Source organism: Saimiri boliviensis, chromosome 1 (assembly GCF_048565385.1).
Source record: "Saimiri boliviensis isolate mSaiBol1 chromosome 1, mSaiBol1.pri, whole genome shotgun sequence".
Classification (NCBI taxonomy): domain Eukaryota; kingdom Metazoa; phylum Chordata; class Mammalia; order Primates; family Cebidae; genus Saimiri; species Saimiri boliviensis.
In genome coordinates this window covers 24646919-24665552 of record NC_133449.1, presented here as the reverse complement: position 1 = coordinate 24665552, position 18634 = coordinate 24646919, and the positions used below count along the sequence as shown (strand labels likewise).

Sequence of the window (18634 nt, the reverse complement as noted above, 5' to 3'; positions counted from 1 at the left end):
TGGTCTCCTCACAGGTCTCACATCTTCCTACACCCTCTGCCTGGAATCCTCCACCTTCCCCTGCCATTTTGTTGTTGTTGTTAATACAGAGTCTCGCTCTGTGACCCAGGCTGGAGTGCAATGGTGCAATCTCAGCTCACTGCAACCTCTGCCTCCTGGATTCAAGCAATTCTCCTGCCTCGACCTCCCAAGTAGCTGAGATTACAGGAGTGCACCATCACATCTGGCTAATTTTTGTATTTTTAGTAGAGATGGGATCTCACCATGTTGGCCAGGCTGGTCTTGAACTCCTGACCTCAGGTGATCTGCCCATCTCGGCCTCCCAGAGTGCTGGGATTATAGGCGTAAGTCACTACAACTGGCTCCCCTGCCATTTTGAATGCAATTCTCTTTTTAGTACAAGCTCAGGCTCATGTCCACCTTTGTAGGGCAGGTGATGCCCTCTGCCAGGTGACCCTGTTCGTTTTCAGTGTTCCTGTTGTCAGCCCACTCCGCACTGGAGGCCATACTGTTTGGCTTGAATGGCAAGTTCCTGGCTGCATCCGTGCCTTGCCTTCTCTTGGGAAAATTCCACACTCTTCAAGGGCAGAATCCAGGTGCTGTGTTTCTTTTGTGTCTCCCCATAGTGCTGTCACAATGCTGGGACCACAGGTTTGCACATTTACACACATTTACACATTTTGCAATTCACATGAGACTCACAAGAGATGCACACATGTATGTCAAATGCATTAAGTACACCAGGGGGCGGTGTAGAGCAAAGCCAGCTGGGAAGCATCTGTTTGGCACTGACACATGAACCCCGTGCTATTTTGATGCTCTGGGAGTTCACAATGAAAAAAATTGGGAATTTGCCCTGGTAAAGTTTTGATGTGAGGTTAGTAAGAAAGCCAGAATCTTCTTCTTTTTTGAGAAGGAGGTTTCGCTCTGTCACCCAGGCTGGAGTGCCCTGGCACGATCTCGACTCATTGCAATCTCCACCTCCTGGGTTCAAGTGATTCTCCAACCTCAACCTCCTGAGTAGCTGGGACTATAGGCGTGCACCACCACACCCAGCTAATTTTTGTATTTTTAGAGATGGGGTTTCTCCATGTTGGCCAGGCTGGTCTCAAACTCTTGACCTCAGGTGATCCACCCGCCTCGGCCTCTCAAAGTGTTGGGATTACAGGTGTGAGCCACTGCACCCGGATAATTTTTGTATTTTTAGTAGAGATGGGTTTTCACCATGTTGGCCAGGCTGGTCTCAAACTCCTGGCCTCAAGTGATTCACCCACCTTGGCCTCCCAAAGTGCTGAGATTAGAGGTTGAGCCAAGGTGCCTGGCCAGAAAGCCAGATTCTTAAGACAAGGTGTTCCCCAGTATAACTCACATAGAATGTGCTAGAATGAGGAATGGCCTACGCCGTCCTAACTGAGGATGCTCCCTGCTGGGCATTCTGGCCTAAGGGTTCCAGCTTGGTAGCCTTCTTTCCCCCACTCCTCCTCCCTCTGAGGCAGGTGAAGTGATGGTTGGTGTAGGTGGCTAAATGCCAGTGGTACACTGTTGGTATTTTCAGATCCCGTTTGCTTCTCACAAAAAACCATTTACTTCAAAGAAATCAAACAGACAGCCATGTGGTGGCAACATTAACATTTATTTGAAAAGGGCATCATGACGGCTCACTGGGAGATCGCGACTAATGGGCCTAGAGAGTGATTTTGCTAAGAATCCTTCTTCCTACACTTCCCCAACACTCCCTTTCCCACTTTCCTAAAATAGAACTAATCAATCCAATGGGTTTAAAATACAGAAAACCGCCACGGGCACTAATTCTGCACTCACATATGAATATACCATCTATTATGTACACATACTGTCAACTACAAACTACACTACACACACATGCACACACACACACTCAGCCAGGTCGTGAGGCTCTAAGTGGACACAGACACATTACGAGGTATGGGCTGCAGCATTTGTGGGTTCACAGCTCTGCCTTCACATGCCAGAAATCAGCAGTCATGGGGGTAGAGCTTGGAAGGGGAAGGTGATGGGCTTGGTCGGCCCCATGGTCCCCTGAAGAGAGGAGACCTGGCCAGCCAGGCTGGGGCTAAAGGGAGCACAGAAAACTGCCTTTGGCCCCAGCAGGGCCACAAAGCCCTTCCCACTGCCCTCCTGTCACCGCCATACGCCATCTCCCAGATAGCCAGGCTCTAGGACAGGCCCACCATAACCATCCTTCTGCAGTCTTCAGACCTAGGCCAGATGTGGGGTAAGGGGCCACTCAAACCAGAAGATATCTAGGGCTAATGGGATGAGGAGGCAACACACTGCCCCAAATCTTTCCCCAAGTGTGAGGGAGATGCCTGGTTTTAGCATGACCTGCCTGCCGAGGTCTGGGGTCACAGGAAGTGGGCCTGCCCTGCCCTGATGAAGCCCTCTCCCTGTCTACCTTTTAACCTAGTATCTACCTAACAGCCCAGTCTAGCCCTTTCCCGCTGGACCCCAACCGGCTAGCTGCCATTTTCTGGTCATGAAGAGGGACTGGGAAAAATAGTCTCACTTCTCCAGGGCACTCTGTTGCCGGGTCAGGAGGCCTAGGGATAATGGAATGGAAACTGGAAGGCATCGTGTCCCAGGGCCTCCAGAGGAGCCCAGAGGCCTGGCCTGAGCTGTTCAGAGAAACTCCCGGCTACTCTGATTCTTGGTCCAGTTGAATTGTGTTCTGTGGGACCTAGAACAGCCAGGGAAAAGGGCGGCGCACCTACAACACTTTTGCTTCTCAAAGTACATTAGCGGGTCCGGGCCTCCTCTTTTCCTGCTCATCCATTTGTATCTGTGTATGGGAAAGAGGGCTGGACACAGCAGGGTCTCCGGGAACTTTCGTAGTTCTGCTGACCTGCTTAGGCTCCTTCTATAGTGAGGAGGCTGTTTAGGAGTCAAGAAACCACTGATTTCAAAGAGAGAGGAAGATGGAAACAGGCACAAGGTGCTGGGGTCTCCACTGCAAGGAAAACAGAGGGAGCCTCCGGGGCCACACTGGTGCTTTCTGCTGATCTGCTTCTTATGCGTTCACCTGACGCCACCAAATTAACAGAACTTCCAAATCTCAAATATACTCCTGCCTACTCCGTGCGGCCAGCGGAGTCCTGACCAATGCCAGCCCTTCCCCACAGAGCCGCAGTCCTTGGGGCTTTGCGAACAGCTGGTCTCAATGGGCTTACTGGTTCCTCTTCGCTCAAAATCACAGCAGAGAAGGGTGGCAAGAAGGGGTATGATGCAGTGCCGCCAGCCGCCAGGGGCTTGGGAAGCAGGACGCGCTGATGCTAGCCCAAGGGCTGGGGTAGCCCTCCCATCTAGACCCCATCCAACTGCTTTGCCTCTCTCCCAGGGCCTGTGCTGGGATGAGGAGACTACCTACTCTAACACTCAACTTTAACCTTTCTGATTCTGGCATATTTGGCCAGAATCCAGGTTCTGCTCCATGTCAGCAGACAACCTAACACTATGAGTCTAAGTTTAAATGAAACTGAGAAGAGGGCACTCAAAAAATGATGAGTTTTTCAAAAGAAGTACATTTTTGCTAAGCAGTAATGATGAAAGGAGATGCTGCCTGGGGCAGATGGATAAGGAACAGCAGAGTCTATGCAGAATGGGAGCCTGCACCTTTTCCTTCTCGCTATTCACAGGACGGGGATGAGGGGCAGAAACATCTGAGTGGACCTGCAGGTCTCTGGTTCTAATGCCGGGTCTGGAAAGACCCTCCAGGGAGGCGACTGCCAAGTCCCAGAACCAGGGCTCACAGGCAGTGCTCAGGATGAAGCTGCCACGAGGAAGCCCTAATGTCAAGTAGGCCCGTGAAACAGAGGGTCTCTCATCCAAGCTGGGCACAGGATAAAACCTGGGAGGAGCCAGTGAGGAAAGGCATGTTTGTGGCTCAAGATTTCAATTTTCCTTAAAGTTTCTTTCAAAGGTTAGCAGTTGCTGTCAATTTTGAGTTAAACTTGTTTCTTTTTCATATAGAAACACTAAAGAGAAGTCTAAGTTCATGCTTGTAAAATTGAGCTGAGCATAAGCCAGGGGCCATAAAGCACAGCCAAAAAGCCCTGGGGGCACAGGAGCCTTCATGCCTGGGCCGGCACTCACTCAGGCCATTCAGAAGCCGAGTGCCAAGCCGGGTGCGATAGCTCATGCCTGTCATTCGGCACTTTGGGAGGCTGAGGTGGGTGGATTGCTTGAGGTCAGGAACTTGAGACCAGCCCGGCCAACATGGTGAAACCCCATTTCTACTAAGAATTTTCTGGGCATGGTGGCACACACTTGTAATCCCAGCTACTCAGGAGGTTGAGGCAGGAGAATCACTTGAACCCAGGAGGCAGAGGTTACCGTGAGCCGAGGTGGTGCCATTGCACTCCAGCCTGGGTGACACAGTGAGACTCCATCTCAAAAACAAACAAAACAAACAAAAAAGAAAACACAAACAAGAAGCTGCATGCCCACAGCAGAGATCATGACCATGGGGAAGAGCTTCATCTGAAGTGCCTACCTGTGGGAATGAGAGTCAAATAACCGCTTCCCCAAGAAACTTATTGCACATATTAATGGGAAATGCTTGTGTTAAGGCTCTCCCGGATTCTGGAAAATACATCCACCTAACAATCAGGCTGTCCCTGTACATCCGTGTGTGCCACGCTTTGGTGGCACATTCCAAGAAGCCTGCCCCCCCCCAACCTTAGCAGAAACAGCCTGCTTCTGACTCCATGCCATACTGCCTGAAATTGTTTCCTAAAAAGGATTTCCAGCTACTCAGGAGGCTGAGGAGGGAGAATCACTTAAACTCAGGAGTTCAAGGTCAGCCTGGGCAACATAGTGAGACCCCCATCTCTAAAAATAAATAAATAAATAAATAATGGATTCCTTTGGATTGAGAAATCTAGTCACACTGCCTCCTCTGGAAAGCAGACTCCAGGGAGAGAACATGTGCTATTCACATCTTACTGTAGGTTATGTCGGCTCGGAGGAGTTGTGGGAAATGTGACTGAAGGGGAAGGAAAGGGCCAGTTTGGACCACATGGCACTGCCCGGGGAGGAGGCCGAGGTGAGGTTCTGTCAGGGGCACCCCGGAGGCACAAAGGCACCTGGAAGACAGCCCGGCAGGAGAACTGGCAAAGAGGGCAGCAAACTATCTCCTGGGCGGCTCTGCCTGGCTCCACATTAGCTCCTCTCTGCACACCGTCGTTACACAGAGACACAGACAGCACACCAGGAAAACAAGCATCCAGAAATCAAAGGAGTCTCCACGGCCCCTCCCAAGCCACAAGTGTTGCCAGATGGTCCCAATGTCTCAGACTTTATCCAGAGAGTGAAGAAATCATTCCCATATTTGGTTAGATCCTTCTTTCTTCAAATGGAACATCCAAAAAGTTGGCTTCTGATATCCCTGAGCCCCCAAACGCCACTCATCCCACCCTCCCGACTCTCCTACGACCCAGGCCAGGCTGGGAGTCTCTTCCATAGGAGGCGATGTGGGCAAATCTTGGGCGCCCTGCAGTTCCCCTCTGAAATTAGCTTGTTCTGCCTTCCCTCAACCCAGAGGCTCCAGGAACACCTTGGGACCCTCAGAAGAAAGACATCAAAGAGACCCAACTCTGAAAAACGTCCGGCAGACAGGACTGTGGGAGGCCATCGCAGGCTCCCTCCGAATAAAGGAGGTGAGAAGCTGCTGCAGGCCACACTCTGATGCCATGGCCTCACCTCCTGCCAGCCCTGCTTCCTGTCCTTTGCCGTCCTGCCCCGTGGCGTCTCCACCCCAGCTCCTGTAATAAGGGCTCAGCATTCATTAACAGAAGAAACATAAACAGACAACTGGGGGATGAGCAAGAGAGTGGGAGACACAGCAGGGCCATGGGCGGGGAGGTGGGGAGGCTCCGGAGGAGACAGGCTTTCGGCTCTCAGCTTCCTTCCCTAGCGGGGTAGAGCCCATCACTTCCTCTCACCAACCAAGTCTCCATCCAGCTTCCTCATCTGGGGAGGAAACGGGCCCCCATGGAAGCCCTTCACTCAAAACTCCAAGTGGGAGCTTCTCCGCCCCCATCCCCTGGCTTCTCTCTGGAGACACCCCACGATTCTCTGCCCCTGGCTGCCACAAAAGAGAAGATGAAGGGCCAAGGTGAGACACGTGTCGGTGAGATCTCCCTTGGGGAAGACGAGGAGGTAGCAGGGCCAAGAAGGACCAGAGTCTCCACCTTGGCTTAGCCTGGGGGGCACTGCCATCCAAGGTGACATTTTCTCGGGGATCCCAGCCAGATCTCCATGGGGCCTGAGTGGGCGTGAGGTGAGCCCCTCCCTCAGACCCCATCCCCTTGAGGAGCTCCAGCTCTTGGAATTCAGTATACGCACAGATCGGGAAACTTCATTTCATAGACCGGAATGGAGTGGTTCTGCGGCTGACCGTAGGCTGCAGTGATGGTTCCTGATGGGCTTGGTGGGGGCCTAGAGGCAGGAACACGTGGGGAGAAAGTCGTGAAAGGGAAATTTTAGGGTTCCACCCTTGTGCAACTAAACAGTAGGTGACCTAGGTTTCTTTTTGCACAGGGACCAGAGACCCGCTCATTCCCCAGGTGCCCAGCTTTCCAAGTTGTACTAGAATCCACAGCCTGGAGTCAAGCTTCTCTGCAGGCTCCACAGTGATGCCGCTGCTTTAGAACGTGCCAGCCTGGGACACGAGGACTCTTGGCTCTTTCCAGGTCTCACTGAGCCAGGCTCCTTCCCTCTCTATTCTGTTTCCTCGTCTAGGGAGGGTTGAGTTGGTGGCTGACTCCACCCCGGGAAACAGAGATTGCAGTGGGGTGGGAGGAGCGGGGAGGGGAGAAGGGAAGACAGGGGGTGAGAGGACTTAGGATGAGGAACCCCAATACTGGGCCACAGAGGTCAGGGTCCCCTGCCCAGGGTTGCCACTTACCGGATGGTGATTTCGAAGATCTGATTGAGTTTGCTCTGGAGCAGCGATGCCTACACGCAAACAGGAGGAAATGAGGTGAGGGGGACCCAGAACCTCTGCCACTGGCTCAGGATGTCCAGAGTATGTGCTGGAGGTGCAGGGAAGCCGCACCCTTAGGAAGGCAGGCGGAGGGGAACACACTCCAGCACTCCTCCACTGCACCCTGACTACAGATTCGGATCCGGGAAGCCACCTACTGAAGGCTGGCTGGGGACAGGACAGAGGCTCAGAATCGCCAGGGGGGCCATCAGCCGGCAGCTCTTGAAGGTCCTTCTCCTCAAGATGGGGCAGCGGGGCTGCTAGGCATGGAGTCGGGAGACTGCCCAAGTGCCAGCTCTTTTCTTTCTTAAAAAAGTTAATTTAGTTTAATTTTTTTTATTGAGACAGAGTCTTGCTCTGTCACCCAGGCTGGAGTGCAGTGGCACAACCTCCGCTCACTGCAACCTCCACCTACTGGGTTCAAGCAATTCTCCCAACTCAGCTTCCTGAGTAGCTGGGATTACAGGCACCCACCACCACGCCTGGCTAAGTTTTGGATTTTTAGTAGAGATGGGGTTTCGCTATGTTGGCCAAGCTGGTCTCGAAATCCTGACCTCAGGTGACCCGTCCACCTCAGCCTCCCAAAGTGCTAGAATTACAGGTGTGAGCCACTGTGCCCAGGCTGTGCCAGCTCTTTTCTAACTCACGAATACTCTGCATAACTGGTGGCTTAGAGATGATCTCGGATTCCTTCTGGCTCTAAAGAGGCCAATGAATGCAGGGAGTGAGGCTGCAGGTGCTCAGTAACTGGCCCCAGTTCCTAGCTCATGAAATAGGCATCCCTCTCAAAGTGGGATGAGACGTTAGAACAATGCAGGCCCAGGAAAATCATGCCTCACTTACCCGGGCCCCACAGTGTGCGGCAATCTCCTCAAAGGGTGCCTTCTGGAACTTCTCCACCACCTGTCGCCGCCGCTCACGCTCTTGCTCCTCCACAGCTACGCTGTCCACTGCGACGCAGAGAGCTAGGTCAGTGCCAGGCCCTGCTCACTGAGGGGAAAGGGAGGGGCTCCTCCGAGGAGCACCATCCATGAGCACTGCTTGGACCCTCCCCTCTTCTGAAGAGTAGGGGACAGTGGCATGGAGGTGTAGTGCCCTCACTTGGCCCTGGAAGGCGGGACCTCTTTCTGATTCTGCCTGAGGGCTCAGCCTTCTTCCTTGTGTAAGAGTTTGAGAAATACGTAGGAGGAACTTTCAGCCGGGCTCTTACAGCCCCAAGTAGTTGCTCTCCCACCAGGAGTTTTTTTTTTTTTTTTTTTTTTTTTTGAGACGGAGTTTCGCTCTTGTTACCCAGGCTCGAGTGCAATGGCGCGATCTCGGCTCACCGCAACCTCCGCCTCCTGGGTTCAGGCAATTCTCCTGTCTCAGCCTCCTGAGTAGCTGGGATTACAGGCACACACCACCATGCCCAGCTAACTTTTTGTATTTTTAGTAGAGAAGGGGTTTCACCATGTTGACTAGGACGGTCTCAATCTCTCGACCTCGTGATCCACCCGCCTCGGCCTCCCAAAGTGCTGGGATTACAGGCTTGAGCCACCGCGCCCGGCTTTCACCAGGACTTTAAAATTGAAGGTCCTGAACAGTTGGTCCTTGAGTGCTCTCTGGGTAGCTTTTTTTTTTTTTTTTTTTTTTTTTGAGACAGAATCTGACTCTGTCGTCCAGGCTGGAGTGCAGTGGCACAATCTCGGCTCACTGCAACCTCCGCCTCCTGGGTTCAAGCAATTCTCCTGCCTCAGCCTCCCGAGAAGCTGGGACTACAGGCACACACCACCACACCTGGCTAATTTTTGTATTTTTTTTTCTTCTTTTTTTTTTGAAAGAAAGAAAAAGAAAGAGAAAGGGAGAGAGAAAACAAAAGTCTTGCCCTATTGCTCAGGCTGGAATGCAATCTAAAAATAGGTATTAAGAACCTCTTTTATGCCGATAATTGTGCTTAACAGCGGAGACAGGAAGGAATAAGGGAAGAAAATAACAAACAGCCAACCAATATTTCATTTAAGTCTGTGAAATGCTATGCAAATGCTGAAGAGTGATTTACTTCCAATTATGTGGTTACTTTCAAGATAGGTGTAATATGATACTGAGAAAAATGTATGTTCTGTGGACCTGGGGTGAAGAATTCTATAAATATTCACTGAGTTTACTTGTTCCAGGTCTGAGTTCAAATCATAGAAGTCCCTGTTAATTTTCTATCTTGTTGATATTAACAATGTGGTGTCAAAGTCTCCCGCTATTATTATGCGGGAGTCCAAGTCTCTTTATAAGTCATTAAGAACTTGTCTTATGTATTTGGGTGTTCCTATATTGGGTGCATATATATTTATGATCATTGACTCCTGTCGTTGCATTGATCCTTTTACTATTATGTAATGTCCTTCTTTGTTTCTTTTAGTCTTTGTTACTATTAAAGTCTATTTTGTCAGAGACAAAAGTTACAACTCCTGTTTTCTTTTTTTTTTTTTTGCTCTCCATTTGATTGGTAAGTCTTCCACCAACCCTTTGTTTTGAGTCTTTGTGTGTCCTTGCTTATGAGATGGATCTGGATATAGCAAACCGATGGATTTTGACTTTTTATTCAATTTGCCTGTCTGTGTCTTTGGGGCATTTAATCCATTTAAATTTAGGATTAATATTGATATTTGTGAGTTTAATATTATTGTTTAATGCTAGCTGGCTATTTTGCCCATTAGTTGATATAGATTTTTCATTATGGAGATACTCTTTACTTTTTGGTAAGTTTTTGGGATGACTGATACTGGTTGTTCCTTTCTGCGTATAGTGCTTCTTTCAGAAGCTCTTGTAAAGCAGGCCTGGTGGTGATGAAATCTCTGAGTGCTTGCTTATTCATGAAAAATTCGATTTTTCCTTCATTTATGAAGCTTAATTTGGCTGGATATGAGATTCTGGGTTGAAAATTTTTTCTTTGAGGATATTGAATACTGACTCCCACTCTCTTCTAGTTTGTAGGGTTTCAGCTGAGAGATCTGCTGTGAGTCTGATAGGCTACCCTTTATGGGTAACCGGACCTTTCTTTCTAGCTGCCCTTAGAATTTTCTCCTTTATTTCAACCCTGGTGAATCTAACGATTATGTGTCTTGGGGTTGCTCCACTTGAGGAATATCTTTGTGGTGTTCTCTGTATTACCTGAAGTTGAATGTTTTCCTGCCTTACTAGGTTAGGAAAGTTTTCCTGAATAGTATCCTGAAGAATATTTTCCAGCTTGAATTCATTCTCTTCATGACATTCAGGTACACCTATCAAACATAAATTAGGTCTTTTCACATAGTCCCATATTTCTTGGAGACTTTGCTCATTCCTTTTTACTCTTTCTTCTCTAATCTTGTCTTCTTGTTTCATTTCATTAAGTTGGTCTTCGACCTCTGATATCTTTTCTTCTGTTTGATCAATTCGAGTGTTAAAACCTGTGCATAGTTTGAGGAGTTCTCGTATTGTATTCTTCAGTTCCATTAATTCAATTATATTCCTCTCTAGATTGTGTATTCTTTTTAGGATTTTGTCAAACCTTTTTTCAAGGTTCTTAGTTTCTTTACATTGGGCTAGAACATGTTCTTTTAACTCACAGAAGTTTCTTATTATCCACCTTCTGGAGCCTAAATCTGTTAATGGAACACATTCGTTCTCCATCAGGCCTTGTTCCCTTGTTGATGAGGAACTGTGATCCCCTGTAGAGGGAGAGGCATTCTGATTTTGGGCATTCTCAGCCTTTTTACGCTGGTTTCTTCCCATCATTGTAAATTTATCCACCTGTCGTCTTTGTAATTACGACTTTCAAATTAGGTCTCTGAGTGGACGTCCAACCTGTTGATTCCCAGTGCCGGAATCTGAGCAACTCACTGCGCTGGCAGAAACAGCGGCATTAAGATTTGTGGTGCTTTTCTGCCTGGGAAAAGTCTGGCTTTTCAGTCTGGCTTCCTTCTTCAGTCCCTTTTTCAATCAGCTGAATAGGCGACTCTGCCTTCACGGAGCTCCAAATGTTGACCAAAAGGGGACCCAGTCCCGTTTACTCTGCACCAAGAACCGCCGCACCAGCAAAACTGCCGCGCCCACCACAAGAGTTGCACTGGCGACCCGTGGGGCTCCTCTACTGGAAATCTCCTGGTCCGTGAGCAACAAAAATTTGTCTGAAAGTGTGGCGTCCTCTCGTTCTCTGTGCTTTCACTGGGAGCTACAATCCTGAGCTGCTAGTGATCAGCCATCTTGGATCTCTTAATTTTTGTATTTTTAGTAGAGACGGGGCTTCACCATGTTGGCCAGGATGGTCTCGATCTCTTGACCTCGTGATCTGCCCCCATCGGCCTCCCAAAGCGCTGGGATTATAGGCTTGAACCACTATGCCCAGCCTCCTGTGGGCATTTTGAAAAGGGACATAGAGGCTGGGTGTGGTGGCTCACACCTGTAATCCCAGCACTTTGGGAGGCTGAGGCAGGCAGATCACCTGAGGTCCAGAGTTCAAGACCAGCCTGGCCATCATGGTGAAACCCCCTCTGTACTGAAAATACAAAAATCAGCCAGGTGTGGTGGCATGCACCTGTAGTCTCAGCTACTTGGGAGGCTGAGGCAGGAGGATTGCTTGAACCAGGGAGGTGGAGGTTGCAGTGAGCTGAGATCACACCATTGCACTCTAGCCTGGGTGACAGAGTGAGACTCTGTCTCAAAAAAACAAACAAAAAAAGAAAAGGGACATTGACAAAGGCAAAGCCACACAGATAATGAAAGCCAATGTGGACCAACTGCGCCAGGGCAGCCCAGGGTCATTTAGTTTAAGGATTCCACACGCACTGCTTGGTATCCAAGATGAGTAAGCACCGAGAAGGAAAAGGGGTATGTGCCACATATGTCCATCATACTGTTTTTTTGTTTTGTTTTTCAAATAGAGATGGAGTCTCACTATGCTGCCCAGACTGGTGTCAAACTTCTGGACTCAAGTGATCCCCCTGCCTTGGCTTCTCAAAGTGCTGGGATTACTGGCGTGAGCCACCATGCTGGGCCCACACTCAGTTTAAGAAGGTAAGAAATGGCCAGGTGCAGTGGGTTATGCCTGTAATCCCAGCACTTTGGGAGGCTGAAGCAGGCAGATTGCCTGAGGTCAGAAGTTAGAGACCAGTCTGGCCTATATGGTGAAATCCTGTCTCTACTAAAAATACAAAAATTAGCCAGGTGTGGTGGTAGATGCCTGTAATCCCAGTTACTTGGGAGGCTGAGGCAGGAGAACGCTTGAACCCAGGAGGCAGAGGTTGCAGTGAGCCAAGATTGTGCTACTGCACTCCAGCCTGGGTGACAGAGCAAGACTCCATCTCAAAGAAAAAAGAAAAAATTTATAGGAAAGAAATCTGTAAATTCAGAGAGACTACCATTAATGACGACAAAAATTTAAAAGTTAGGCATTTATAGGCATAATTTGTCAGCAGTTAGAAAAATATGTTTGTCCAATGATCCAGGTAACAATGCATTTCAAAATCTACTTCCCTTATTAAACAGACATTCATATGATTCATTCTTAATATCTTCCATTGGCCAGCTTGTTCTTTTGTATCACACTTCACCAAAAAAAGAAACTATTTACTCCAAATTGCTTTCTACCTACAGCTGTTAACTGATTACTTTTAAAGGCCTCTGTCCTTAGTGACAAAAGGTTTGCCCACTGTGGGCCACACTACTGACCCCCATCAGGAGAGCAGAGACTTTCAATGGCAGCTTTGGTGGCTGTGATGAGTTTGTCGAAAGCCACCAGCCTCTCCCCTCACTCGGGTGCTGTATCCCACCGCGGAGGGTGGTGGATCCAGCTGCTTCTGCAGGAGCAGGCCCAAGGACCCCATCCCATTCTGCCCTCTAAGCAGAGTCCCTCGGCCCCAACTTACCAATGGCTTTCTTCAGCGTCTCATAGGTGATCTCCTCGGCAGGCACTCGCTGAAGAAGAAGGGACAGAGATGCTCAGAAAGGCAGTGAGTTGGGGAAGGAGGCAGCCCTGACACCCCCTACTCTCTGGCAGCCCCTTGCTTCTTAGAACAAAGCCCCAGTGGGCAGGAAGTCCCTCAGGACACCCGCAGCCCCATCAGGGTCTCGGAAGCTCCCTGAGCAGCACAGAAGACAGAGAAATACAGTGGGGAAGCTCATTCCTCACCAGATTCAGACTCAGAACAGAGTCCTCAGTCTCATGTAAAAGAACACACTGTTTCCTGCCCCCTCATCAGGACTGTCCCACCAAGCACTATGGAAGGAAAATACTGCAATTTTATTTTATTTTTTTGGTTTTCTTTGAGATGGAGTCTCGCTCTGTTGCTCAGGCTGGACTGCAGTGGCGTGATCTTGGCTCACTGTAGCTCTGCCTCCTGGGTTCAAGTGATTCTCTCCTGCCTCAGCCTCCCAAGTAGCTGGGATTACAGGTACATGCCACTATGCCTGGCTAATTTTTATATTTTTAGTAGAGACAGGGTTTCACTATGTTGGCCAGCCTGGTCTCGAACTCCTGACCTCGTGATCTGCCTACTTCGGCCTCCCAAAGTGCTGGGATTACAGGCGTGAGCCACTGTGCCAGGCCAGTACTGCAATCTTAAAACATCTTCAGAAAATGCAACAGAAAACATTGGAAACAAGAGGAGAGAGGTGGCAAACAGAATCTCAAATGTAAATTTCCAGAACAGAATATCAGTTCTGAAGTCTTAAAAGCATTAAATTACCAACCAAGGCGACTTGAGCATTTAGTAAAGGTAAGAAATGGAAGGTCAGAAGTGACAGGCCTGGTGCAGTGGCTCATGCTTATAATCCCAGCACTTTGAGAGGCCAAGGTAGGCAGATCACGAGGTCAGGAGTTCAAGACCAGGCTGGCCAATATAGTGAAACCCTTTCTTTACTAAAAATATGAAAATTGGCCCACCATGGTGGCACACAACTGTAATCCCAGCTACTTGGGGAGTCTGAGGCAAGAGAATTGCTTGAAACCAGAAGCTAGAGATTGCAGTGAGTAGAGATCATTCCACGCCACGGCACTCCAGCCTGGGCAACAGAGAGAGACGCCATCTTAAAAAAAAAAAAAAAAAAAAAGTGACAGGGCTCCCTTGACTACTTAGGTTCCAAGGAGTTGCCCCGCTCAGACCTCTGCAGAGCCTATAAAAGGAGGTGAAAAATAATAAAACTCAAAGAAGGGAACTCCATAGATGCTGAAAATAGTAAAGGAATTTGGACTGAACTCCAGAAATTACCTACTAGACAATGAGCTATTAGACCTATGAGTCACTCATGCGCTATCTTTTTTTTTTTTTTTTTTTTTTTTTTTTTTTTTTTGAGATGGTGTTTCACTCTGGTTACCCAGGCTGGAGTGCAATGGCACAATCTTGGCTCACTGCAACCTCCACCTCCCAGTTGGTTTCAAGTGATTCTCCTGCCTCAGCCTCCCCAGTAGCTGGGATTACAGGTGGCCATCACCACACCTGGCTAATTTTTTGTATTTTTAGCAGAGACGGGGTTTCAACATGTTGATCAGGTGGTCTCAAACTCCTGACCTCAAGTAATCCGCCCGCTTCGGTCTCCCAAAGTGCTGAAGATTACAGGTGTGAGCCACTGCACCAGTCTCACGCTCTATCATTTAAACGTAGCCTTAAGCAAAAGCAGCAGACACAGAAGAGGATGATTTCACTGATGTAAAGTTCAAAAAGTAACGCAACTCAGGCTAGGGGCTCCCTTAGGGGAGGAGGCACAGAGGCAGGGCCCACTCTTTCATCCAGGCGTGACTGCACGAGCATATACACTTGAAAATTCACTGAGTTGTGCAATTTTTGATTTCTTTGGCATTTTTGTTTGAGTAGGAGAAGACAGAAGTATAGATATGAGATAAAGTCATTCAACAAACATTAAGTGAGCACCAACTACACGCAGGACTCCAGGTGAGTCCATAGAAACGGCGCAATTTGTTAGCATAGGAATTACACACAAGAGAGAGCTGTGCTGGGCCTTAACTCCCTCTGAGGACTTATCCTCCGTACGCCCATCCATTCCTCCACTGTCAGCACTGAGCAACGTCGGATATTCACCTGCTGGGTGCTGGGGAACTGTGTGGTGGCAACAGTCAAAGAAAAGGCCGCTCTCTGGGCAAGAGAGCAAGGATGCTCACTGGGCAAGAGCAGGGAGAGAGGAGTTTATGGAGGAAACAGAACGGGGGCTGGGTGCTGGGGAAGTCAGTTCACAGGTGCTCAGGTGTTCCTGTGTGGAGGGGAAGGTGGTTCAGACGTGGCATTCTGCACTAGCAAAGGCCTGGAGATGGCTGAGCACAGCATGGGAGAGACTGACAGCAGCTTCACCAGAGCAGGACAGCAGATACAGGCCAGAGCAGGTGGCAGAAAATGAAATGGTAGAGCCCAGACTATGAATGGCTGGGAATGCCGGGCACCAGGATGGAGATGTGACCAAACCAGCATTTATTCACCACTGCAGCGAGCCTGGCAGTAAGGCCATAGGAACCACTGTGGAATTCTGGGCTGGTACACGATGGCTGACGGGGAAGAGAACTGTGGCATGGCAGAAGGGCACAGGATGCAGGCCCCTGCACCCCTGCTTTGCCACCAAGCTAATTCTGGGCTAAGCTGACTCCTTTTTTTTCTGAGATGAAGTCTCACTCTGTCACCCAGCCTGGAGTGCAGTGGCGCAATCTTGGCTCACCGCAACCTCTGCCTCCTGGGTTCAAGCGATTCTCCTGCCTCAGTCTCTTGACTAGCTGGGATTACAGGTGCCCGCCACCACACCAGGCTGTTGTGTATTTTTAGGAGAGACAGGGTTTCATCATGTTGGTCAGGCTGGTCTCAAACTCTGACCTCATCATCTGCCTGCCTTGGCCTCCCAAGGTGCTGGGATTACAGGTGTGAGCCACCATGCCTGGCCTAAGCTGACTCTTGAAGGGAGGAAGGAACAGATACTGGTGGCCCAGGAGGCCACTAGTGAGGAGGTGCTTTGTAGCAGCATAAGCATTTCACCTCCTCCTGCGTCACTTCACTCATCGATTCCCAAGGATCTCTTACCTCGTGGGAAGGGAGAATCACCAATATGGGCAGAGAGTCACCAACTCACCTCGACCCCTAACACATTGGAGGTTCCCAGTCTTGGGGCTGGAAGGGCCATGGAGGATGCCTCGTTCAACCTCATTTTAATTGTCCAACTAACCCAAGTCAGAGCTTCCTTCTGTGGGAAGGTTCTGGATATGCTTTGAGGGCCCTGGGCTGGAGATCTACCCAATGAATGAAGTGGTCAAGGGCACAGTTAGGGGCAAGCTTGTTCCTCACCCCTAGAGACTTTTCCTACCTCTGATTGCATCTGAGGAAAGGCTTGATGTCAAAGCTGTCCATGTCTATGTCAGCTCTAATGGGCACAGAAGCCCGGGAATGCCAGCCTGTCCATACCTGAGGACCACATAAGTCTTTCTGTCCCGTCTCACACAGATGTATGTCCTCCGTACTTCTTGTGAACTGGGACAGTCAGCATTTAATTAAAAAAAAATAAATAAATAAGGCTTGGCATGGCGGCTCACACCTGTAATCCCAGCACTTTGGGAGGCCGACGTGGGCAGATCCCTTGAGCCCAGGGGCTTGAGACCAGCCCGGGCAACATGACAAAACCCCATGTCTACAAAAAAAATGCAAAAGTTAGCTGGGCATGGTGGTGCGTGCCTATAGTCCCAGCTATTCGGGAGGCTGAGGTGAGAGGATCACTTGAGGAGGCAGAGGTTGTAGTGAGCCAAGGCTGAACCACTACACTCCAGCCCAGGTGACAAAGCAAGACTCTGTCTCAAAAATAAAAATAAAAAAAGGGGTACTGCATCTGTGGCTTCGGTTCCCTCATGCCTCCTTCCTCCTCCTCTCTGCCCTCCCCTCTGTTTCTTCGCCGTTTGGGGGAATTGGGTTTGTATCTCCACTGTGATTCCTTATTCTTCCCTACTCATGGTGTATCTGCTTCATTCGCTAAGTTAGAAGAAATGAGATAATGGCAGGGGAGATAGCACATGTTATTTTGAACAGATATTAGATATTTACAGTCCTCAAGAGAGGAGAGAGGAAGAGAGGTCTTTAAGGCACTGCAGCAGGTTTCTCTTAAAAAAAAAAAAAAAAAAAGAATCTTGCCGGGCGCGGTGGCTCAAGCCTGTAATCCCAGCACTTTGGGAGGCTGAGGCGGGTGGATCACGAGGTCGAGAGATCGAGACCATCCTGGTCAACGTGGTGAAACCCCGTCTCTACTAAAAATACAAAATATTAGCTGGGCATGGTGGTGCGTGCTTGTAGTCCCAGCTACTCGGGATGCTGAGGCAGGAGAATTGCTTGAACCCAGGAGACGGAGGTTGCGGTGAGCCGAGATCGCGCCATTGCACTCGAGCCTGGGTAACAAGAGCGACACTCTGTCTCAAAAAAAAAAAAAAAAAGAATCTTGGCTGTGGGCGGTTAGGGGATGTGCAGGTGGAGCACAGGTGGTTTTTAGGGCAAGAAGTGACTCTGTGTGGCACTCTAGTGGGGGAGGCATGTCATTATGCATTTGTCCAAACCCACAGAAGGTACAATGCTGAGAGCGAACCCCAATGTAAACGATGGACATCAGATGACAGACAACACTGTGTTCGGGCAGGTTCAATTGTAAGAAACGTACCACTCTGATGGGGGATGTGGATAGTGGGGGAGGCTGTGCATGTGTGGGGGGTATAGGGCAATTTTCCTGTAACCTAAAATTGCTTTTAAAAATAGTCTAAATTTAAAAAAAAAGAATCTTTATTGATACATGTGGAAGCAACGCTATGAAAGCTGTTCTCATCCTTACCACTCAATTTTCCTGTAACCTAAAATTGCTTTTAAAAATAGTCTAAATTTAAAAAAAAAGAATCTTTATTGATACATGTGGAAGCAACGCTATGAAAGCTGTTCTCATCCTTATCACTCCAGTTTCGAACCCAGAGCACATCTGTCCCCATGTGAGTGGGGAATGACGACCAGTATGCCTTTCTTTTGAATTTTTTGAGACAAGGTCTCACTCTGTCACTTAGGTTGAAGTGCAGTGGTGCCATCAAGGCTTACTGCAGCCTCGACCTCCCAGGCTCAGGTGATTCTCTCACCTCAGCATCCTGAGTAGCTGGGACCACAGGTGCATGTCACTTACAAATTATTTTTTGTAGAGATGGGGTCTCCTTATGTTGCCCCAGATCGTCTCAAACTCCTGGGCTCAAGCAGTCCTCCTGCCTCAGCCTCCAAAATGTTGGGATCAGAAGTGTGAGCCACCATACCCACCCCGGCCTTTCAAGAGTGATTTTTATGATATCCTCATGGGAGCAGGGAGGACCCTAACAATTTTTCCGAATGGAAGTATCTGTGACACATACATGGGGAGAGTCAGGATGAGTGGGGAATGACTCGAGAAGCTTGCTCTCCATGCAGCCTAAGCACACTGTGTGGGCAGAGGACCCTGGAGTCCAGCATCCAGTCTGCAGGAGTGGGACTGCCTCAGGAGGGTGGCAAGGTCACTCACCTCCTCCTTCTCTGGGCTGTTCCTTGATTCTACCTCCACTTGCAGGGAGATGGTCTCTCCAATGCTTCTCCTCTTGGATAAGCGATCCTCATCTAGGGAAGA

The 18634-nt window shown here is 49.2% G+C and overlaps 1 protein-coding gene across 2 annotated transcripts in view; it reads right to left on the bottom strand.

Moving 5' to 3' along the window:
- Positions 1–1614: 1614 nt before the first annotated feature.
- Positions 1615–18634, bottom strand: part of EFR3B (EFR3 homolog B) — a 119450-nt gene continuing 102430 nt past the window's right edge. For both annotated transcript variants that reach the window (XM_039462554.2, XM_074394880.1), the window contains 5 exons: positions 18533–18624; positions 12901–12949; positions 7865–7971; positions 6944–6993; positions 1615–6474 (listed from right to left, as the gene is read on the bottom strand). In XM_039462554.2, coding sequence (XP_039318488.1) covers positions 6369–6474; positions 6944–6993; positions 7865–7971; positions 12901–12949; positions 18533–18624 — 404 coding nt within the window. In that variant the 3' untranslated portion in view covers positions 1615–6368. The remainder of the gene's footprint in view (positions 6475–6943; positions 6994–7864; positions 7972–12900; positions 12950–18532; positions 18625–18634) is intronic.